The sequence below is a fragment of the Oratosquilla oratoria genome, chromosome 20 (assembly GCF_046742065.1).
Source record: "Oratosquilla oratoria isolate Oo_2021 chromosome 20, ASM4674206v1, whole genome shotgun sequence".
Classification (NCBI taxonomy): Eukaryota; Metazoa; Arthropoda; class Malacostraca; order Stomatopoda; family Squillidae; genus Oratosquilla; species Oratosquilla oratoria.
Window position 1 is genome coordinate 42,910,839 of NC_134796.1, and position 24,671 is coordinate 42,935,509.

The 24,671-nt window shown below is 41.5% G+C and overlaps 1 protein-coding gene across 1 annotated transcript in view; it reads right to left on the reverse strand.

The window, feature by feature from the left end:
• Positions 1-1,862: 1,862 nt before the first annotated feature.
• Positions 1,863-24,671, reverse strand: part of LOC143036503 (DNA-(apurinic or apyrimidinic site) endonuclease 2-like) — a 61,684-nt gene continuing 38,875 nt past the window's right edge. Inside the window, exons 4-5 of the mRNA XM_076203927.1 lie at positions 13,716-13,934; positions 1,863-8,830 (exon numbers count right to left, since the gene is read on the reverse strand). Of these exons, the coding sequence (XP_076060042.1) occupies positions 7,760-8,830; positions 13,716-13,934 (1,290 nt within the window). The 3' untranslated portion in view covers positions 1,863-7,759. The remainder of the gene's footprint in view (positions 8,831-13,715; positions 13,935-24,671) is intronic.

Genomic DNA, 24,671 nt, shown 5'->3' on the forward strand with positions numbered 1-24,671 from the left:
TGACTATACTAGGATGCCAGCATCGGTATCTTGATTACATTTATTTTCCAGTTGTAGATGAGTGACCCCCGAATTCCGTGAACTGGTTTTATCACATTTTCTGTGTTTATTACTCCGAGTGAAAGAGAATGAGTAATACAGCAATTACTTCATATCTTATAACATGAGTAGTGTGATGCATCATACATTAGGCATCCGATGCTGCGCGTGAGAATTTGACTCACATTGAAGAGGTAAAGTTAGTGAGAGTTTGGGAAGGTGTGCGAAAGAAGGATGTTGAAGATAAATGTAGGTAAAAGGTAATGGGATATACAAGGGGAGATTATGGCACCTAATTGGAAGCAAGTACTAAGGGAGACTGGAGGATGCAGATAAATTTGGATAATAATAATAAACGAATTTTATTAGTCTTTATAATGTGAACTACATATAATTCTTAAGAAACAAGCTCTCTTCAGCTGAATAAAGTTGCCTGGTACTGGACTTTGTACTCACATGTCCTTGTATATGGGAAATATTATTTTCAATTTATATAAACATGATTTTATGTTCACGAGCATTAATTTATATCCTTTACATGTCTTCCAGGACATTATCAATATCCTACCACAATTTCAATGGTGATGTCCTCAGAAGTGTGTTGGTCTTGCATCCTCTTAGTTGTGGGTTTGAATCTCCCAGTCCTCTCCAATTCCCAGCACTGACTGTTTACTACCCGCCCCCAACAGTCCAAGTGCATAATAGAGCAGTGGTGATGGCTTCTGCTGCAGCTACTCAGCACCTCATGACATTCCTTCAACATCTTCATCCTTGCAATTGCTCCAACGCGGTTTGAATCCTCCCAACCCTTTTAGTTGCTACTCCTTCGAGTAGCGAAAGGGTTATCAATGGACAGTGTCTTTACCTAACTGTAGCATACAGGAACGGGACAATGCTCGTTAGGTTCTGTCCCCTACTCTCCAACTTATCCTACCTAGCCTCAAATTCATGTATACTTCCAATTATCATATTTATATTTGAAATAGTCTATTGTTCTACCTTGGGCTATACCACCTTTTAAGCTATTCCAAGTATTTATGCATCCATGAGTATATACTTGTGTGTGATTTACCTCCACGATCTAGGATCATGTGTTGGAGTCGTGATTGACAGCTATTACCCTCCCCTATGAGAGCTTAGAGCTCCGTGGGAGAATGATCCAAGCACCATGGGCTGCAGACCCTGATTTTGTGCTCAACCTACTGACCTGGACTTCCTGCAGTGCCTGGTGGGAGATGAATTCATCTCCCTCTGAGTTAACTTGGGCAAGGGAGATGAATCTGCTCCCACCTGGCGCAGTGCGGGACGACCAGGTCAGCTGGTTGCGTATGAAATCAGGGTCTGGCAGCCCATGGCGTTTGGATCACTCTTCCACAGAGCTATTCACATGGTCCGATCTATGGGTAATGCTGTGACCATACAAACACATACAACTTCTTACCCGCCAGATTTGGAAAGCCAGTTCACAGTGCATCAATGCTGAAATATCCAGCCCTGGGCAAGGCTCAAACTCAGATTGCTGAATTAGCAATTAAACATGGTACAACACAGTTTGTGTGGTGGATAAGCTAAATAAATTAAATTCACTTAAATGTTCTTTATAGGGTTTCTTGTGTAAACAAGGGATCACTCCCACTCACTTGTTTCCTTATCATCTTAGCTCATTGTGGATGAAGGGTAATTCCACTGCCTGGGTAAGAAACAATGCAACAAGACACGCAAATAGATAAAATAAGAGTTCACTACAAAATGTATAATTGGTCATGATGGATTAAAGGATGATTATGTTAATGTGGAAAGGAAAATGTAATCAAACAACAATGTCTATGAACCAACATTTACTGGAAAATAAAATTAATCTTTTACATAGAAAAATAACACACATCCAGGTAAAATCATACATTTGTAAATCTTATATGTTCAAATTCATAACTTCATCTTTTCAGTCTTCAGCAGCAGTAGTAGTACAGCTCCTAATTCTTTATACTACCAGTATATATCTTTTGAATTTCCATATTCACAGATTATTCCTAATTAAAATTGGAATAGTTTCAATATCATTCTCTTGAGGCCAATGGTGAGTACCTACCAATGGTAGTCCTACAAAATGGACACAAATACATACACACCAAAGGGCCTTTTCCTTTTTACAAGAGGGACAGGTGGGGGTGGGTGCATGCCTTGGCTGGCTACCTTCCTTATAAGGGGGAAAAGGACTAGTGGTATATAGACAGATAGACAGACCTCCTTGGAAGAATACTTGTGGGATATGTGGGAAGGATAAGATTGTTCCTGTGTGTATTTAACTGTCAGGTATCCAGCAACTGCCTCCAGGTGGATCCACATGTTACTCAGGAAGATGTACTATTGTCATGAGAATGTTAATGTGGGACTTTGTAGTATGAGGTGCTCTGTGTTCTCTGTGTGGTGGTTGCATCTGGGACAACATGATTCTGTGGCTAGACCTATTCTGTGTTACTATCTTTTCAATGCTGGGTGAAGTCCTGATCACAATTGTGGCAGTGTGGTTCCTACATGATGTGGGATTTTTTTTTCTGTATGGATTGTGTGGGCTGGCTACCTCTCTTATAAGGGGGAAGAAGCCAGTGGTATATAGACAGATATATGTCTGAGTGGGTGTTGGTGTAGTATTGAGTTTGGTGGTCTGTTTTGAAGATATTTTTTATAATGTCATGTCATGTTATGTTATGATGGTTGTGTTTGAGGGATGTGAGATGGAAGTTGGGTGTTTAGGCTTCTGGCATAGAATTGTGTTACTGTCATTTTCATGTGGTGTTCTATGGGGTGGATTTTGGTTTGTGTGTGCAGGTGTCCAACTGGATTGGTTTGGTGCATCCTGTTATCACTCTCAGTGCACAATTCTGTAATGTTTGTTATTTGTTTGTGTTCACATTGCTGATTGTTGGGAGCTGGGCTGTGGAAGTTTTGTTGAGGGTGGTTCTTATGAATCACCATAGACATGAAAATGTTGGCAAATGCATTGTGAATTATTATTTGTTTTCCTACTAGGATGTCTGTGGAGCAATGGGCAGTTCAGAGGCCTGTTTTGAGAAGTGATACAAGAGAATTGTGTTTCAGTTGCCGTGATAGTCAGGATGTGATAAATTTTTGTTGAGGCAATTGTAAGGGTGAATATCTGGTACTTGTTTGGAAAAGGTTTTGTCTTTTCTTAGTTTGGGGAAGGGTTGATAATAGCTTCTCTCATGGTGGATGGGGGATGCCTTCTGTCCATAACTAAAAAGGTTTAACATAAAAAATATCACAGTTGGGTGTAGGAGTTGTATTAGGTGATACTGTATATCATCTGTTTCTTGATGCATTGCTACTGTCCTAAGCAGTGGGCAATAGATAGGGATGTCCCTTTATCCAAGAGGAGCTAAGATGAGCAGGAAACAATGTGTGATGGATGGGAGTGGGATTGTGCCTTGGCTGGCTACCTCTCTATTAGGGGGAATGATGATGTTCCCTAGACTGCCTGGCCAAACAGTCCGGTCTCCCTGAGGAATGCCATGGCTGGAACATGATTTACCCATAAATCCCTGATAGAGTATATGTTATGTTGTTGGTGTACAATACAGTCTTCCATAGTGTGTTGAATAGTACAAGGTGATTTGCTACATCCTGGACAGGCATCAGTGATGCGCTCATCCATCTGCCTCTGGTAATTTAGAAGGGCTGGTTGGTAGCCACACTACAGCCTGGCCAGGTGGACTCTGTCCTCTCAGAAGAGAGAGGATTCAGAGAGATGGATATCAGGAGGTCTGGCATGTAGTAGTGTGTTATCTTTTAGTCTGCTGATGAAGCAATGAGCAATATGATTATGGATATGCTTTTGGAGGCAGGTTGTTGTTGTTGCTGTTCCCTAGACTGTCTGTCCGAGCAGTCCCGTCTCCCCAAGGAATGCCACGGCCGAAACTGGGTTTTCCCACAAATCCTTTATAGAGTGTATGTTGTGTTGTTTGCGTGCATGATTGTGTATAATGCAGTCTTCCATTATGTGTTGTATGGTATGGGGTGAAGCGTTACATCCTGGGCAGTTGTTCACAATGCTGTCTTCCAGCCTCTTCTGGTAGCTTAGAAGTGCTGGGTGGATATCAGGGGGTCTGGCATGCAGCAGTGTGTTGTCTTTCAGTGTGTTAATGGAGCGGTGAGTGATATGATTATGAATATGTTTCCGGAGGCTGGTATTTGGTGGTTATGGAGGAAGAGAAGAGAGTATCTGTGCTTGATAAAGGTCTTTGGGTGTTGTTTTAATGTTTCTAGGTGTGTGTGGGTGTTCTGCTATGTAGTGTAGCGGGTGTGATGTGTTTGTGGTGGCTGCGGCAAGTGTTTGTGTGCCTCTCATGTCGAGGTGGTCCTTGACTTTGAGGACTTTTGTTTCATGGTGTAAATGGTCTGTAGGTGTTGTATTTGTGCAGCCTGTAATTGTTTTTAGGGCTTTGTTTTGTATGATTTGAAGGGTGTTGTGGTGTGTCTCACTGAGATTAGGAGCCCATGCAGGACTCGCATAATTCATCACTGAGCGTATGCATTGTTTGTATATTGTTATATTAGTTTCTTTGTTTTGTCCAAATGTTGTTCCAGTGATTGAGTTAAGTGCGTTAAGACTAGGTGTGCATTTGTTTTTTATGTTTGTGATGTGTTGTTTGAAAGACATGGATGTATCGTATGTTACACCAAGAATTTTCGGTGTGTTTGTGTCCTGGAGCTGCAGTGTCTACGTCATGGGACCACCCCCCAACCCCAAGAGTTGGGGGCCAAACGGCAGCAACCACCCCAGGCCATCAGCTCTGGAGGCAGGTATCTAATGGTTGTGGAGGAAGAGAAGAGAGTAATTGTGTATGAAATAGGTATTTGGTATTGTTTTGATGTTTCTTGGCATGTGTGGATGTTCTGCTATGTGGCAGGAAAGGGAAAGTGGGAAGAGGCACTTGGTATATAGATAGTATATCATCTGGATCTGAAGTAGTTGTCTTATTGTTGGAGAGAATTGTAGTATTCTATTTCTGTGAATGGTTAGTTGTATTCTTGGAAAGAGTGTTGTATAATGTCTGGTGGTGACTGATTCTAAGGCAGTCTTTAGGTATATTAATCTGAGTCTCAGGTTTGTGTGACCTGATGTTAGAGTGTGATTCACCATTGTTATAGAGATTTGTAAGGGAGTATTAGTGGGTGTGTGCCTTGGCTGGTTGATTTAGTTTAATGTCATGAACTTCTCCTTATCAGGCTAAGATGGTGCCCCGTACAGAGGACTTTTTTTGTGGAATTTAATGAACTATGCCCTTGGTCCAACATGCTAGTAGCAGGAATTGAACTGCCATCACTTTGAACTCCACTGCAAATAGCAATGCTTACTTGATAAGTAAGCATTCTTGACTAGATACCTTCCTTATAAGGGGTAAAAAGCCCTTGGTATAGATTGATAGATGTGTTTTGATGATTTCTTGGAACCTTTTCCATATTTTTCAGATTAGGATTTGGAAGGTAGTTGTTGATATAAAGGTTTGCTACAAGTGTCAGTGTGATTGGCACATTATTCAGCGGGCTTGTGTTCTTGCTTTTTTAAGTATGAAGCAGCCTTGCTGTGGATGTGCTGTATCTTGTGACACTGCTTCTGACCCAGGGCAGTGGACAAGATACAGGGATGACCCGTCATCCAGGAGGTGTTAAGATAAGAAGGAGGGTAGAGGGTGGAGGGGAGTGGAGTTTATTGGGGATGGAATGGATGGGAATGGTTTTTATGCCTTTGTTTTCTGGCTACCTCCCTTGTAAGTGGGAAAAAGCCTTTGGTATATGTATGTATGTATGAGTTCTACAAGATTGCAAATCTTTGCAAATTAAAGAAACACCATCTCCTTTGCTCTATGAGCAGTGATGCAGTCTGAGTTCCACCAGGGGACTGACAAATATGGTGATTTTTTTTTTTTAAGTGATGGAAATGCTACTAACATTGTGTGGTTTGTAAGATGAGCCTGTGTTGCATCAATTATTAAGTTATTCTAAGAAATCATTACTGGCCAAAAGGGTAAGGGCGTCATTACTTGCAGTGGAGGTCAAGGGGACAGCAGTTTGAACCCTGCCACTGGTGAAGTTGAACCGCGGACATGGTTTATTCAATTCCATGCTACAAAGTCCTCTGTAAGAGGCATCATCCTAGCCTCCCAATAGGGGGAGTTTGTGATGTCAAACCATATCATCATCATCAAGTAATCATATACTGTTCTGGTTATATTTACCTAAGTATAGCATTAACATTTTTTTGTTAATGTTCTCTCTGCTGTGATTAATCTTTTAGATTTTAAGATAATGTATCTGCAATAAAATAAGTATGTTTTCAGAAGCCTTATAAAGGTGGGGATCATGGTAGGTTTGGTACTACTGAAAGGGATCACATACTGGAAAAGTTTGGGGAAACACTGCCCTAGACTGTAGAGCCAAACAGTCCCATCTCCCTGAGGAACACCAGGGTTGGAATGGGGTTATCCCAATAGTCCCTTATAGAGTGTATTGTATTGTTGGCATGTGTGATAGTGTACAATGCAGTCTTCTGTAATGTGTTGTATGGTACATACATACACATACCAAGGCTTTTTCCCCCTTACAAGGGAGGTAGCCAAAAAGAAAAAGGCATAAAACCATTCCCACCCATTCCATCCCTAAATACACTCCACTCCCCTCCACCCTCCCTCGTATCTTAGCACCTCCTGGATGATGGGTCATCCCTGCACCTTGTACACTGCCCTTGGTCAAAGGCAGTGTCACAAGACACAACACATCCACAGTTGTTGTCTAGTATGGGGTGAAATGTTACATCTTGGACAGTCATTTGCGATGCTGTCATCCAGCCTCTTCTAGTAACTTAGAAAGGGGTTGATGGTGGCTGCACCACATCCTGGCCAGGTGAACTCTGTCCTCTCGGGGGAGAGAGGATTCAGAGGGATGGATATCAGGGGATCTGGCATGCACCAATGTATTGTCTTTCAGTTTGTTGATGGAGTAGTGTGTGATATGGTGTCTGGTCATTGTGGAGAAAGAGAAGAGGGTATTTGTGTGTGATATAGGTATTTGGATGTTGTTTTTATTCTTTTTTTGGCTTGTGTGGGTGTTCTGCCACATAGCATAGTGGGTGGGCTGTGTTTTTGGAGACTCCTTAATTTCTTATGAACCATTATAGCCCTGAACCATTATAGCCCTCCTATCTTTAATCAAGAGATCTCTTCTGTCAATGCAATCTACCCCCCTAAATACAAATACCAAGGGCTTTTTCCCCCTTACAAGGGAGGTAGCTAAAATCTAAAGGCACAATTCCACTCCCATCCATTACATCCCCACACAAGCCACTCCCATTCACCACCCCTCCCTCTTTTCTTGGCTGACGGGTCATCCCTGCATCTCGCCCACTACCCTGGGTCAGAAACGATGCAGCAAGACACAGCACATCCACAGCAAGGCCGGTTCATTTAATCAGCAACCTCTCTCTCTGTCCCCTCATGCAGAAAAAAAGAGAGAATTGACAACCTGTGACAGTATGTTGACACAGTTCACAATTTCTTCTCAGAGAGATCTACGGAAGGGCCCCAGGATTATAGTCCGTTGCTGTGGGACTGTAGGTTTCCATTCCAGTCAGCAAAACTCACAGCAACAACTGATTTACTGACTGAATAAAGGCATGATTAGATACAACATAAACTTAACCCTTTCATACCCACTGAAAGAAATTACATTGAGCCTCTGGATCTCTTTCTTTACCAGCACCTCTTGCACAAGCATAGAATTTTCTGTTGAAGTTCTGACCCTTCTTCTTCACTGTTCTTTGTACAGCAGGTTCTTTGTGACCTGAGCAAAGTGGAGGTGGTTTAGGTCCTCTCAGAAGAAAGTCCCAACCATTACTACCCTTTGTTTTGTTTTTCTTATCTTCATCAAACTTCTTTGAAAGGCATTCATCTAAGCTCTTCTCTATAGGATCCAATTCACCTGATAAAGCCTCTTTATATTTACACTGACTCCTATCTCCTACGACAGTGGAGCCATCTTTGGAGAAAAAGCTGCTCAATTTAATTTGTTTGGGCTTGCTTGGGCTGCTCACAGATTTTTCTTCATGATTATTAACAAGTATCTTAGATTTATTTGAATTATCTTTCTTTGGTTGAACCATGAAATACTTTAACAACTTCTGCTGCTGGCCTTGAAATTCAGGAAAATATTTTGTACATGCTAAAGGACATTTAGAGGCTCCTACTAAAGTACCTTTAAAAGTGGCTGCCACTGGACAATGGTCACTCTCTTGAACATCAGGAAGAACCATGGAATCTTCCAAGTGTGGGATAATGTCTGGGTTACATAGCACATAATCAATTCTTGTACCGTAATTGGTGGATCGTGCATTTGTCTTGGTGTTCCAGCAAGTGAATACCTCTTCATTTTTAGGATAAAAATACCTAAAGGTGTCCACAACCTGGAAATCCGTCACAGCACTTTCTATGATTTGTTCAATTTGATCTCGAAATTCTTCTGGGTAAGTAGAATTATAAATATCAATCTCAATCTGTTTATAAACATCAATCTCCATCTGTTCAATGAAATCTATGGAATCCTGTGATGATTCTGAGTCATCCACTTCTGCATTCACAGGAACCCCTTTTTCTGTGGAATGCTTTTCTTCATTTCCATCCAGATTATGAACTGGTTTGTCCTTGGTAATGTAGCCTTCATTTGACACGGGAAGGAAGAAGTTATCCAGAAACCTTCTTCCTGGGTTCATTCTAAATATCTGTTAGGACAAAAATAGGAATGGCAATTTCTGTATACATGAAAAATGGGACACATAAATGTATAAATAGTATTGTAAGTTCATCATTACAGTTACACATGAAAAGAAGAGCAATGATGGTCATCTACTCTGAGAAAGAGGATAGACATCTACCTACCTACCTATATATATCAATGGCTTGATTGTTTATATATTTACCTAATTGTAGTATATAGGAAAGGAGCAACATTTGTTGGTTCCCATCTCTTACTCTTAAATTCATGTACAATTCAACTTAATCTATATCTTGATTTCTAATTATCATAATTAGATTTGAATTCATGTATTGTTTAAACTTGGCCTATATCACCTCCTATGCTATTCCAAGAATTTATGCATCTATATGGAAAATGGAGAATGGTTGTATATGGATGATGTTGTGATGCATGAGGTGGAATGGACAGGGGGATGGGGGGTGAGGTAGTATGTGTGAGCAAAATTTGATGCTGCCCGAAGGGATTTCTCCCTGTCTTCTCCTTTTATACATGGGGGGACGGAGAGGGGGGGTCACCGATTTAATGAAGCGGCCTTGCTGTGGATGTGCTGTGTCTTGTGACACTGCTTCTGACCCAGGGCAGTGGACAAGGTGCAGGGATGACCCGTCATCCAGGAGGTGCTAAGATAAGAGGAAAGAGGGAGGGTGGAGGGGTGTGGAGTGTATTCAGGGATGGAATGGTTGGGAATGATCTTATGCCTTTTCCTTTTTGGCTACCTCCCTTGTAAGGGGGAAAAAGCCTTGGTATATGTATATATGTATGTATGTACATGGAAAACTATTTCCTCACATCCTATAGATATGCTAATATTGCCAAGTGCAAAATGTGGTTCAATTTAGTGTTTACTGTTATTGTTGTTGTTCCCTAGATTGTTTTGCTGAGCAATCACGTTTCCCTGAGGAACACCATAGCTGGAACAGGGTTTTCTCATAAATCTTTTATGGAGTGGATATTCTGTTGTTGGCATGCATGAATGTGTACAATGCAGTCTTCCATAATGTGCTGTATGGTATGGGGTGAAGTGTTGCATCATGGACAGTTGTCTATGATGCAGTCATCCAAGCTCTTCTCGTATCTTAGAAGGGCTAGATGGTGGCCACACTGCAGTCTGACCAGATGAAAAGAAAATTCTGATGGATGGAGATAAGGAGGTTTGGCATGCAGCAACGTATTGTCTTTCATTTTGTTGACAGAACAGTGAGCCATATGATTATAGATATGCTTCCAAGGCTGGGGTCTGGTGGTTGTGAAGGAAGAGAAGAGAGTATTTGTTTGTGATATAGGTGTTTGGGTGTTTTGATGTTTCTTGGCATGTGTGGATGTTCTGCCATGTAGTGCAGTGGATGGGCTGTTTTTGTGGAGGCTGTGGCAAATGTTTGTGTGCCTCCCATGTCAAGGTGATCTTTAACTTTGAGGACTTTGGTTTCATGGTATGGATGGTCTGCAGGTGTTGAATTTGTGCAGGCTGGTGTGGAATCAACTACCTTGTGGGACTACCTCCCAGCGCCAACAGCTGGGGGCCAAATCACCATAAAAAGCCCTTGCTGCCTACTTTTACAAAGGTGGCACCAATCCCTGGGTGTGGTTTTGGTTACCCTGGGATGTACCACAACCTTTTTTCCAACAATGTCTACTGATGTTACTTTGTGAGGAGTGTGACTGTGGACTTAGGTAGTGCTAACTTCAATGGGTTTGCGATTGGCCACTACTCTAGTTTGTGTAGAATAACTAGAGGTGAGCAGATCTGAAGGTGCCTGGGATGTGTGCATATAAGAGCGAGATGTCATCAGCATAAGATGCAAGATGTATGTGGTTCTCTTAACCCAACACTCGCCAGCTGCCACTTGTGCAGATGTTTGAACCCAGACATAAACCCACTTCAGGAATTAGCCCAAGACATAAAACACCACCAATTCCTGAAGAGGGATTATTTCCTGGGCCCAAGAGTCCACACAAGTGGCAGTTAGCCAGTGTTGGATTAAGAGACCTAGATGTGCTGGTACACATAAGAACATTAGAATGAAGGAGACTGCAAGAGACCATAAGGCCTACACTAGGCAGTTCCATGTCCATTACCACTTGTCATCCCAATCCATAAACTTGTCTAACCATTTCTTGAAACAATATAGTTTCAGTGCTCACTACATGGTTACTAAGTCTATTCCATTCATTGACCACCCTATTAGTAAACCAATTCTTGCCTATTTCCCTCTTAAATCTAAATTTGTCTAGTTTAAATCCATTACTGCAAGTCCTGCCCTGTTGTCTTAATATGATGACTGTTTGTGTCACCCTTGTTAAAACCTTTGATCCACTTAAACACCTCTATTAGATCACCTTGTACTCTGCATTTTTCCAGAGTGTAAATTAAGGTGCCTAAGCCTTTCTTTGTAAGGTAAATTTCTGAGTCCATGTATCTTTCATCAACCCATCTCCCAACTCCCTTTCCACTCTGTTCTCCTCCTCACCTCCTACAGTGAGAAATGAGGAGGTGAGGAGGAGAACAGGGGTGGAAAGGGAGTTGGTAGATAGGGTTGATGAAAGATTATTAGGATGGTTTGGACACATGGAAAGAATGAGTGAAGAAAGACTAGTAAAAGAGGTATGGAAAAGATGTGGAGGGAGTGAACATGAGGGGACGTCCTAGGATGAGGTGGATGGATGGGGTGAAGGGGGCTTTGGGGAAGAGGGGAATGTCTGTTGAGGAAGGATGGGAGAGGACAGAAGACAGGGGTGAATGGAGAATGGTTGTATATGGATGATGTTGTGATGCATGCGGTGGAATGGGTGGGGGGATGGGGGGTGAGGTAGTATGTGTGAGCAAAATTTGACGCAGCCCAAAGAGATTTCTCGATGTCTTCTCCTTTTATGCATGGGGGGACGGAGAGGAGGGGTTGCTGATTTAATAAAGCAGCCTTGCTGTGGATGTGCTGTGACTTGCAACACTGCCTCTGACCCAGGGCAGTGGACAAGGTGCAGGGATGACCCGTCATCCAGGAGGTGCTAAGATGGGAGGGAGGGTGGAGGGGAGTGAAGTGTATTTAGGGATGGAATGGATGGGAATGATTTTATGCCTTTTTCTTTTTGGGCTACCTCCCTTGAAAGGGGTAAAAAGCCTTGGTATATGTATGTATGTAGGTATCTTTTCCACATGAGTTGAATTGCATAGGCGGGAGTAAAGAGTTTTGTGGAATTCTACAGGATAGGATTCTGGTACATAATACAGTTTCAAGCACTACTCTATGGCAAAGTTGGCAGTCACCCATGGCACTAAAATATAAGGACACCACCCAAATTCTAGACAATTTTGACAAAAATTCTCAATCATAAAATTCTCTAAGCACTCACTTAAGGCTACCCAAAAACTCTCCTTTTCCTCTACACTCTTCTCCCTATTTGGCCCATATGCACTTACAAACACCTACCTCTCCCTTCCCAGTTTCACCTTCATCTCCATTAACCTCAAAGAAACCTCTTTTCAATCCACCACACACTTACCTATCTCCTCACTTGCTAGTAGAGCCACCCCTTCCCTCCCTTGTCCTCTCCTCACTTCCGACACTCTCCCTGCTACACTCCCGAACTCAAAATCACCACTCCTTTTCAACTTCATTTCACTTAATGCCAACACATCCATCTCCCTTCTCACAAACATAATGCCTATTTCTTCCCTTTTACTCTTATCTGTACCACATCCATGCACATTAAAAGAGCCAAACCTTGGGGTTCTGTTTGGAAAATTCCTCTCAGACCCTCTTTTGCAACTTCTTGTAGGAATGTACCCCTTAGGATTACAGTGAGCAGGATGCCTACGCCCATCACTCCATCCCAATTTAGCAGGCTTTATAACCCAAGTGGGAAGACTCAGTGGCAATATTCTTTCTTCCCCTTATCACAGGGGAGAGGCAAAAATGGAAATATACATTCAAAGAAGTGATACAGGACAGTATTAAAGGGGGGGGCAGCATAACAGAGGGACATTTGCAGCACATTTGCAGCACAATAAAGTTGCATCATTCCTCTATGATTAGAGATTTCCTCTAACATAGACAAAATGATGTGGCTTTGGTCTCTCAGGGCACCCCATATAGTCCTTAAAGCATCAGCTGCATGCTACTACGCAAATTTTACTGTACAAAGGACAGCTACAGAAGAGACCTGAAAAAGAATAGCTTCCCACACAGATAGATATCTGGAACAAACTTGATGAAAAAATAGTGTGTGCAAACACCATACAAGAATTTAAGAGCACCCTTGATCTTGCGAGATACAAAAACGGGTCACCATGAGCATAGCTCCCCTTCCTGTAAAATACAACTCGGTAAACAACATGCAGCCAATACCCTAGACGGGTATCCTCATGTGGTAACTACTCTGACCATTATCAAAAGAAATTGCCTAATAAAAAGAACAACCTTAATCAGAATTTCAAGTAGAAGCAACAATTATTCTGAATTCAAACACAATAGAACAAAATAGAGGCATGTTTAATATTGCATCCTCTTTAATTCATTTAATTCCTGCAGTTAGAAAGACCTTGAATGGCACCTCATGGAATGATATGTTTTGGTGTCCCTTCTCTATCCATTCTGAGATGTATAAATAGATTAGAGGTTGTATTCTGCATCCATGTACTTGAAAGAGCTTCAAAAGTGAAATATTGTATATATACTAAAGGTTCTATCCTCACATGGTATCTACTCTGACCATTAAAAGAAATTTCCTAATAAAGAGAAAAATCTTAATCGGAATCTAAACTAATTTTGTATAGCAAGATAACAAACCATAAGATCTAAGTATTTTGTTTTTAATAAAAACACTAGTTGCCAATTCCTTGGGAAAGTTCTTACCTCAGAAGGATCAGGTTCACAATGGTCTATGGGCTGATGAGATGCATTGATGTCACCAACTATCACAACATGGACTCCTGTTGCTCGTATGACTGCCGCACGTTCTCGAAGAAGTTGGTAAAACTGTATCTTTATTAACCCTCGCTCGGGCTTCTCAGGGTCAGCCCGTGGACAATACACATTGATCACAGCAACTTGAAGTTCTTGATCTTCCTCCGTCTGGGAAAAGCATTAAAACTTAAAATTCTTGGTGTTCCTCTGTCTGAGGGAAAACATTAATATGTTTCAAAATCACTACTCCATCAGGATTGGACCCAGTCTTCTGCATATTACCACTGTTCTACATACCAATCACCATGAGGAGTTAATATAAAAAGGAAACAATGGTGGCGGATGGGAGAGAAATGGGTAGGAATGGGTACATGCCTTGATTTAGCTACCTCTCTTACATGGGGAATGAACCCCTTAGTATATAGATAGATGTTTCAAAATTCTAATAAGAAAATGAAAGAGTTATATAACTTGTAGTCAACAAGAATTTTCCTTTAGCTGAAGGAACCACTGACATATCTGCCTGTGGTGGTTCGGCAAGAAGAACTATGTGTGTGTATTTACCTAGTTGTATTTTACGGGAAGGGGAGCTATGCTCGTGAGGTCCCGTTTTCGTATCTCATTTTATCTAAACTATTTTTAAATTCATGTATTGTTTTTGCACACACCACTTTCTCATCTAACTTGTTCCAACTGTCTATTACTCTGTGAGGAAAGCTGTTCTTTTTCACATCTCTTCTATAGCTGTCTTTTTTTTATTTTCTTTCCATGTCCTCTTGTATTTCTGTCATCCCATTTTATCAGATTCTCTCTATCAGTAATTTCTATGCCTTTCATGATTCTGTAAATAGCTATCAAATCTCCTCTCTCTCTTCTTTGCTCTAGTGTCTGTAGTTCAAGTTTTGCTAGTCTCTCTTCATATGATAGTTTTGAGAGTGTTGGTGCCAATTTTGTAATTGCTCTTTGTATTCTTTCAAGTTTTTTTATGCATTTTTTTGCACTTGGTGACCATATCGTTGCTGCATATTCCAATCTTGGTCTTATCAGAGTGATTAGAATTTTCTTCACCATTTCTTCATCCAGGTATGTAAATGCCACTTTGATTGTTCTTATTAAATTATAGGTTTCTCCAAAAATCTCATTTATATGTTTTTCAGGTGACATATTATTCATAACAATGACTCCCAGGTCCATTTCATTTTCTACTTTTTTTATTCCTTCTTCTCCCAATTTATATGATCCTGATATTCTATTTTTGCTTTTTCCAAATTCCATTATACAGGTAAACGTCGACTTACGATGGCCGCGACTTACGATTGTTCGACTTTACGATGACGACGACGACGACGACGATATGATAATTTAACCCCTTCCATACGGTGCCGCACACGTAGGCGTCATGAGGAGCAAGTGGATTCGCGACGCTGCCATATCGGCGTCTTGATTATATTTATTGTAGTCGCCCCTGTGTTTTTACATTCTCTCAAATGTGCCCTAAATCCCATTCTCTGTGGTTTTCAAAATTCGCGGGTGAAAGAGAGAACGATCGATATAAGCGGTGACTATATTTTATGATGCGAGTATTATTACGACACGTCGTACGGCTGGCATTGGCTGCTGCCCGCGAGATTTAAGTCCCGTACTGAAAATACATATTATAGTGTTTGAATATGGTAAAAAGGATAAAAATAATTAAATAAACTACTGTACATGTTTAATAGGCTATATTCAGTATCTCTGGTGGTTAATATACAGGTTGGCTAGGTACAGTGACCACGGAACAGAGTGGGGATCGACTTACGATGAGATCGTCTTACGATGGCTCTATCGAAACCTAATGCCATCGTAAGTCGACGTTTACCTGTACTACACTTTTTTTGTATTGAACTCCATCTCCCACTTCCTACTCCATTCCTGTACTATATTTAGATCTCTTTGTAGTGATTCACAATCTTCTTCCGTGTTTACTTTTTTCATTAGTTTTGCATCATCTGCAAAAAAGCTCATATAGCTTTCAATTCCTTCATCCATATCATTAATATATATATAGCAAACATTATCAGGGCCAGAACTGTTCCTTGTGGAACACCGCTTATTACTTCATCCCATTTTGAGTGTTTGTCTCTTATCACTACTGTAGGATATGTTGGGTAGCGTGACAGGAAGTCCGCGGCGGAGTTGCGTTTTCCGGGGATGTACTTTATCTGGAATCTAAACTGAAGCGTTTTTTCCTTCAGAGCAAACAACCTTGGGTTTACGATGTCCTTTAGCTCTCTGTCACCCAAGAGCTTGACAAGTGGGCGGTGGTCAGTGATGATAAGTAGGTTTGGACACCCGAGCAGGAAGAGGCGGGCCTTGCGGAGACACCATGCGACCGCTAATGCTTCGCCCTCCACCGGTGCGTAGCCAGCCTCAGTAGGTGTGAGGTGACGGCTGCCACAAAGTGCGAGACGCCACCCACTCTTGCAGCAGTACGGACTTTCTTGCATCGAGCAACGGCAATATTGTTGCAGCACCACAAATCCTATGCCCACCTTACTCCAATCAGTGATCACAATAGTGGGTCTGTTCTTATCATAAAATGTGAGGCCCTCCTTAGCGAGGCTGCAGACCACCTCTTGAGCATGCTGGAATTTCTTTCGCAGGTTCTCGTCCCAATACACTTTCTTGCCTTGGGGTTTTTTCAGCAACTCGCGAAATGGTTCCATGACTGGGGCAGTGGCAAGGAAGGGTGCTAGCTGATTCACGAACCCATGCCAGGAGCGGATGTCTGTCAGTGATGGTTCTGCGGGCATGTTAAAGTGTCTGATGGCAGCCAGCCTCTCCTCAGTGGGGTGGTATTCTTCCCAGCCCACATGGAACCCCACAAAATCCACCTCCCTCCTGCAGAAGGTAAACTTTTCAGGCTTGAGGGTCACTCCTTTCGCGGCACAGGTCTCCAAAAAGTCATACACATGCCAGAAGGCGTCCTCCACACTGGCATCAAACATTAACGTGTCGTCCACACACTTTATTTTCCTTGGAATCCCCACGATAGCATCATCGAACCTCCTGGTATATGCATCGGGTGCAGCACAGTGGCCCATGGGGGTTCTACGGTATCTGTAGCGGCCCCACGGTGTTATGAAGGTTGTGAGTCTTCTGCTTTCCTCATGCAGCTCAACTTGATGGAAGCCCCAGTGCGCATCTGCAGTGGTCTTGAAGCTGTGCCGCGGGATGCCGGATACCATGTCAAAAGGTGTAGACGTGTGGTGCGTTTCTCTTCTGCACGCAGCGTTCAGTTTCTGGAAGTCGATTGTGCGCCTTGGCTGGCCGGACTTTTTGGCTACGACCACCATCCTTGCGCACCACTCCGTAGCTTCACCTACCGGTACTGGCTCCAGAACCCCCATCCTGACATCCTCGTCCAGTTGTCTCTTGACTTCCGCTTCCCAGTGCCTCGGCACCGAAGCTGGTGTGTGGCAGGTGTATGGCTTAGCCTCCGGAAGCAAGTGGATGACGTGTGGTTCACCCGCCATCACTCGCAGAGGGCTTCTGTTCGTGTCAAACGTGGATCCTGAGAAGTGACAGAGAAGCCACTCCTCCAGACGGGGCACATTTTCCTCCAGCGGGGGAAATGGGAGCGAAGTTGGGCGTGGCGGTGTGCTGTCTGTTGTAGTGTTGCCAACATCGGAGACTGTCGCACCTGCGACAGTGGTGTGGTGCGGGAAGTCCGTGGGTACTAATCCGGAAGTACTCGGTGAAGATGGATGGCAGTGGACGTGTCACGTCACGCAACCGCAAGCATCTCCGCCCCGTCAGATGCCCCGTTACATCTACAACACCGACCCCCGCAAATCCCCTGCCGTCCTCGCCGCTGGTAGAGGCACCTGCTCCGCACCCTCAGCAACCACAGCCTGTGAACCGCCCTAAGAGATGTGTGAAACAGCCTTTGTGGCTGTCAGATTATGTAGTGGACTAGTGTTGATGTGAACTGTTCATGTGTAACTTGCTAAGTGTTGTGCAGTCATATATACTGTGTGAGAGTTGTATTCATTTTTGCCCCTCAGGCGTGTTGTAATTAAGCAATTTCTTTTGTTGTTTTGTTTCTTCCAGTGTACAATACGTTTCATAGTTATGTTTCTTGTACTACATGTACGTAGTACAACTTCTTTTGTTGTTTTGTTTCTTCCAGTGTACAATACGTTTCATATTTGTTTCTTGTACTACATGTACGTAGTACATTAACAGCTTGGGAGGGGGATGTAGGATATGTTGGGCAGCCGGGCCGGCAGCATGCCCACTGCGGGGGTCAGCTGACTCGGCTGACTCGGGTCTGCATTCGCCAGTTGGCGCCAAGCTTCAATAAAGACAAGAAGCCACTTGGCCTATTACTCATACCTGCTACAACTACTCTCATTTTTCTTTCTTGCAAAAAGTCTTCCATCCAATTTAGCAGTTTGCCCTGTATTCCTCCTTCAGTTTCTAATTTCTTAAGCAACTTCTTATGTGGTACTTTGTCAAAAGCTTTTTTTATGTCTAGAAATGCACAATCAGCCCTTCCATCTCTTTCTTGTATTATATCTATTAGTCTTGAATAGAAACATATTAAATTGGTGACGCATGATCGTCCTTGTCTGAATCCAAATTACCTTGGATTGAGCACATTGTTTTTTTCTAAATATTTTACCCATCTATTTTTGACAATTCTTTCACAAATTTTTGCTATTGTACTTGTTAGAGAGACTGGCCTATAGTTGTTAGGGTCTTCTTTATTTCCTCCTTTATATATAGGTACTATATTTGCTTTTTTCCAATCTTCTGGAACTTTACCTTCTTTCAAGGAACTGTTTATTATGCTATGTATTATGTCTGCTAGTTCATTCCTGCATTCTTTCAAAATCCAGTTTGCTATTTCATCTGGTCCATGTGATTTTCTGACATCAAGATTACTCAAGTGGTTCAATATTTCATTCTTTGTTACTTCTATTTCTTTCATAGGGGGGACTTTCGCTTTCCATTCGATCTCTTCAGGTTGTATGTTCTCCCTTGTAAACACCGATTTAAAATGTTTGTTCATAATTTCCACCATTTCAATTTCCTCTGTGTATTCAACTCCTCCTTGTCTTAATTTCTCCAAATCTTGTTTGTTTTTCAGTTTATTGTTTACAAATCTGTAGAATAGTTTTGGTTGATCTTTACACTTTTCTATGACATCTTTTTCATATTTTCTCTTTTCCTCTCTGCACACTTGTACATATTCATTTCTATAACAAGTATATATTTTCCATTTTTCTGGTCTTTTGTTTTTCTTCAATTTGGTCCAAGCTGTGTCTCTTTTGTCTTTTATCTCCCTACAACTTTTGTTGTACCAGCATTTTACATATTCTTTTTCTTGTTTTTGTCTTGGGACATACTTTTCTACTCCTTTTTTATAGATTTTTGTCAAAATATTCCATTTCTCTTCTACTGTTGTATCTTCTTTGTGTATTCTTTCCCAGTTTTCATTTTGGAAGAATTCTCTTATTTGATCAAAATTTGGTTTTTCATACATCAATCTTCCTTTTCTATATTGTTCATTTCTTTTCATGTATTTTTTCTCATTTAGTTCTAGTTCTATCAATATGTGGTCACTTTTGCTTATTGGTGCCTGGTATTCTATCTTTTCCACTATTTTAGGTTCTGATGTGATTATTAGGTCTAGTCTTGATGGTTCTTCTTCATTTCTATACCTAGTGTTCTCTTGGATCCATTGTGTCATTGTGTGGTCAATAATCATCTCAAGTAGAACACTTCCCCATGAGTCTTCTCCACCCTTTACGGTCATCTCTTCCCAGCATATTTCTTTGCAATTATAGTCGCCCATCATAACTATTCTTCCTCCATCTTCCATTATCTCGTTTGGTGTTACTCTTGTGTCTTCCAACATGCTTTTATGTTCATTCTCTTCCCATGAGGCCGTTTTTGGGGGCAATTAGTTTATTACAAACTTTCTGCTCTTCTTATCTCTATCTTCTACTTCTATCATTATCATCTCCACTCTATTGTTCACATATGTGACTCTCTTCACGTTTATATCCTTCTTAGTCAGGAACATAACTCCACCCCCTTGTTTTATTTTTCTGTTTCTAATCCAATAATTATATGCATTGTGTCCTATGCTGTTGGGTGGTAGTGGGCCTTTTAATTTTGTCTCAACAATTCCCATTATGTCCGGATCTTTTTCTTTCAGATATTTGTTCAGTTCATTCAGTCCTGTTATTAATCCATCTATATTTGTGTAGGATACTCTTAACTTTCTGTTATTTCCATTGTATTCTCTGTTTCTTTTGTGTTTCTCTCTTTTATGTTCCATTTCTTCAATTTCATATTCACTACTCTCCAGTAGAATTCTTGTTTTTCTGTCTCCGTTCTGGCCTCGTTTTTTTTCTTAGCTTCATGTCTATTCCTTATTTCCTCCTCTCTTTCCTCTTTATTCATTTCCCTTTTTATCCATACCTTTTTATATTGTTCACTTGTTGCTAGTTTCCCTGTTTTGGATAAGATATTCTCAGCCGTAGTTTGTGACCTGAATTTAATCTTAATTGGTCTGGTCTTGTCTGTACTATATTTCCCAAGCCTGAATTTCTCTTCGATTTGTTTCATTATTTCTGGTTCATCTTCCTGAACTAATTCTAGTAAATTTCTTACTTTTTCATTTTCCTCTTTGATTCTTGTGGTTCTATCTGGGTTATGTTTCTCTTCCATTCCTAATATAATTATACATTTCTTTCAGTCTGCTAAGTCTCTTACTATATTCTCCTTCTGTCTCATCACTTTAATAACTGAGTCTTCAGTTTGTTCATTCATTTGCTGTCTGATTATGTCAGTGAATGCAACTTTGCTATTTTCTTGGATTTTTTTCCAACCCTCCTTGTTCTCCTTATTATTCTCCTTTAAGACTTTATTCTCTTCTTTTACTTCTTTTAACTGTTTTTTTAATTCTTCAATTTCCTTAGTTAAGTTTTTGTTCGCCTTCTCTAGTTCTTCCAATTTTTCAACTCTCTGCACAATGTTGTTAACGTGACCGAACTTAAAGTCCCAGTGCTCGATCATCTTATCGAGTTTCTCTTCTAGTCTTGTTAATCGGGGGGGGGGGTTTGTGTCCCCCCCACCCTCTTTAAATCCCTGGAAAATATTCTCATCATCTTCTACTGTATTGCTCTTATCTATACTTCTAATCTTTACATTTTTGTTAGACATTTCATCATCGCTAAATTGGTCCGGACCTCGTTTGTTTAGATTTCGTCTGCCTGCCTGGGCCAAGTCCTCACCTTCCTCATTTCCTTCCATTTCCCTCAGTAATCCCTCCCCTTCTCCTTTTTCCTTACTTTCCCTACACCACGAGCAATTTCCCCCCCACCCTGTAAATACAATAGGTACTTCCTTTGCTTTGGGATCCACGAAATTTCACTTTTTCTTCAGAATGTCGTCTATGCCGTCCGTTCGTTGAAGTGTGTGTGTGTGTGTGTGTGTGTGTGTATATATATATATATATATATATATATATATATATATATATATATATATATATATATATATATATATATATACATACATATACATACACACACACACACACATCAAGGGTTTCTTTCCCCTTAAGGGGATGCACCCACCCATTCCACTCCCATCCACCACCCTTTTTTCCCTCTCATATACCAAAGGTTTTCCCCCATTACAAAGGAGGTAGCCAAAAAAACAAAGGCATAAAATCCATTCCCACCCATTCTATCCCCAACATACTCCACTCCCATCCACCCACCTCTCTCCCTCTTATCTTGGCACCTCCTGGATGACAGGTCTGCCCTGCATCTTGCCCACTATCCTGGGTCAGAAGCAGTGTCGCAAGACACAGCACATACACAGCAAGGCTGTTTTGTTAAATCAGTGACCCCCTCCTCTGTCCCCTCATGCAGAAATGGAGAAGATGGGGAGAAATCCCTTCAGGCTGCATCAATTCATTTTTCATACATACTCCCTCACCCCCATCCCCCACCCACTCCCACCTCATGCATCACAGAATTATCCATACACAACCATTCTCCATTTACCCCTATCTTGCCCTCTCCTCTCCTCTCTCAACAAACATTCCCTTCTTTCCCAATGTCCCTTTTACACCATCCATAACATCCATGGTTGTCCACTCATGTTCATTCCTTCCACCTCTACCTTCCACACCTCTTTTACTAATCTTTCTTCACTCTTCTTTCCATGTGTCCAAACCATCCCAATACTCTTTTATCAACCCTATCTTCCAATCCCCTTTCCACCCGTTCTCACTTCTTCATTTCTCACTCTATCCAGCCTAGTAACCCCTATCATACAGTGAGTCCTCCTTATATGGCAATTCTTTATCCGGTAAATTCACAGTTACGGTATTTGGTAATTACTACCCTCGATTCTATTTATGGTAAGAAAAATTCACAGATATGGTATCTACCAGATATTTTGAAGAGGAAAAAGCAGTGAGAAGGTACGTCTGCCATATCCTATTATTACATGTTATAATGGGTTTGGTATATGGTAATTTAAATTTGCGGTAAGGTTTTCAGGAATGCATATGTACTGTATAATGAGGACTTACTGTACTCCTCAGACACCACATCTCAAACACATTCAAATTCCTCTCTAATGTTCCAGGTTTCTGCCCCATACAGTGCTGTCAGTACAATCACTCCTTCATACAATCTCTTCTTAGCATCCATTCCCAAATGTCTATCTCTCATTACACTTTTTAATCCTCCGAGGCATCTACTTGCTTCTTCCAATCTTCATTCTACCCCCACCTCCACTCCTCCCTTTCCCACCACATTCGCACCCAAGTATCTAAAACTATCTACTTCCTCCAGTCTCTCTCCCATAATAGTCACTTCCAATTTGCTGTCACTTTCTCCCCTACATCTCATCACCTACATAGTACACCTTCCCACACTCTGACACTAACTTCCTCAGTCCCTCTTCTGATCCTACTACAAGCGCAGTGTCATCAGCAAACAACAACTGGCTTATCTCCCACTTTTCTCCATTTTTTTTTTAACCATCTCCAATCCCCAACCCATTACCCTTGTATTTACCTCTCGCAACACCCCATTCATGTATAATTGAACAGCCAAGGTGACATAACACATCCCTGGCAAAGTCCCACCTTTACCTCAAGCCACTCACTCTCTCCATTTCTGATTCTAACACAAGCTCTAGTACTCTTGTAAAAACTCTTGACTGCTCTTAAAAGCTTTCCTCCTATCCCATATATATGCAACACCTCCCACAGTGCCTTCCTGTTTATACTATCATAAGCCTTTTCCAAATCCATAAAGGCAAAAAAACATCCTTACCTTTTCCTAAAGTTTTCTCACATATCTGTCTTACCACAAAAATCTGATCCATGCAACCCTACCTGTCCTAAACCCACACTGTTCCTCACCTCTCCTAATTCTCTCAATCAAGACCCTCCCATAAGCATTCCCAACTACATTTAACAAACTGATCCCTCTGAAACTACTACACTCACACTTGTCCCCTTTTCCCTTGTAAAGTGCAGCTATACAGGGACTCCTCCAGTCCTCCGGCACTCTACCCTCTCTTAAACAAATATTAAATAACCTCACCAGCCAGTCCACCATTACTGTACCTCCTTTCTTTTTTTTTTTAAGACATTCTGCATGACACTCATCCAACTCAGATGCCTTTCCTGCTCTCATCATCTTAACAATTGCCTTCACTTCATCTTTCCTTATTTCTCCTCCATTTTCCTCGCTCACCATGGTCATTTTCTTAGCACTTCCCACTGCAATTACCTTTACCTCCCTATCATCCTTCACATTTAGCAACTCCCTAAAATACTCTGCCCATCTCCCTTTTACTACCTTCTCTTCCATTGTCATCTCTCCATCTGCACCTTTCACCTTTTCTTTTCTACTTGATTCACCTCCTCTTGAATTCTTTCCAAAACATCTTTTTATGTAAAAAAATTCTGTCATACTCTTATCCTATTTCACATCAACTCTCCTCTTTGACTCCTTTATCTTATGCTTTACCTCTCTTCTCTTTTCTTTGTACCTCTCATATGATTCTCTCAACCTATTTTGTAACCAATCTGTGAAAGCTAGTTTCTTTTCTACAACCTTCTTTGCTTCATAATCCCACCACTCACTACCCTTATTTCTATTTCCTCCTGTCCTCCTTGTTCCACACATCATCTTTGCACACCTTGTGACTAGCTCCTTGAAACATTCCCGTAACTACTCCACTCCTAGTTCTACTCTATCCTTCATTCCCTCCTACTCCTCTCTGTTTCTTCTTGTACTCCTCTTTTTCATTCTCATTTAAGCAGTTCACTTTAACCACTTCCATACGGTGACGCCTACGTAGGCGGCATGAGGAGCAAGTGGGTACTCGATGATGTCGACGTCGGCATCTTGATTATATTTATTGTAGTCGTACCTACGTAACTTCCATTCTCTCTAAACTGGCTTCATCATATTTTCTATAGTTATCAAAATACACGGGTGAAAGAGAACGAACGATTGAGCACCGACTTTATTTTTTATAATGCGATTATTATGATGCAACATCGCACATCGGGCAGCTAATGCTGCCAGACGTGCGATGTGCCCCGGAGTGAAGAGGTTAAGCACCCACCTACCTTCTGTCCTTTTCCTCATTCTCCATCTATCCTCCACCCTCAATTTACCTTCCACCAGAAAATTATCTGATATTCCCCCACTCTCTCCCCTTAAAACATGTAACTCCTTAATTCTTCCTATTCCTGGTTACCATTAATGCTCTATATACCACCCTTCCATCCACCACCCTCTCTCATGTGTACTCATGCTTGGCTTTCTTCCTAAACACTGTATTTCCTATGATCAACTCTCTTTCTAG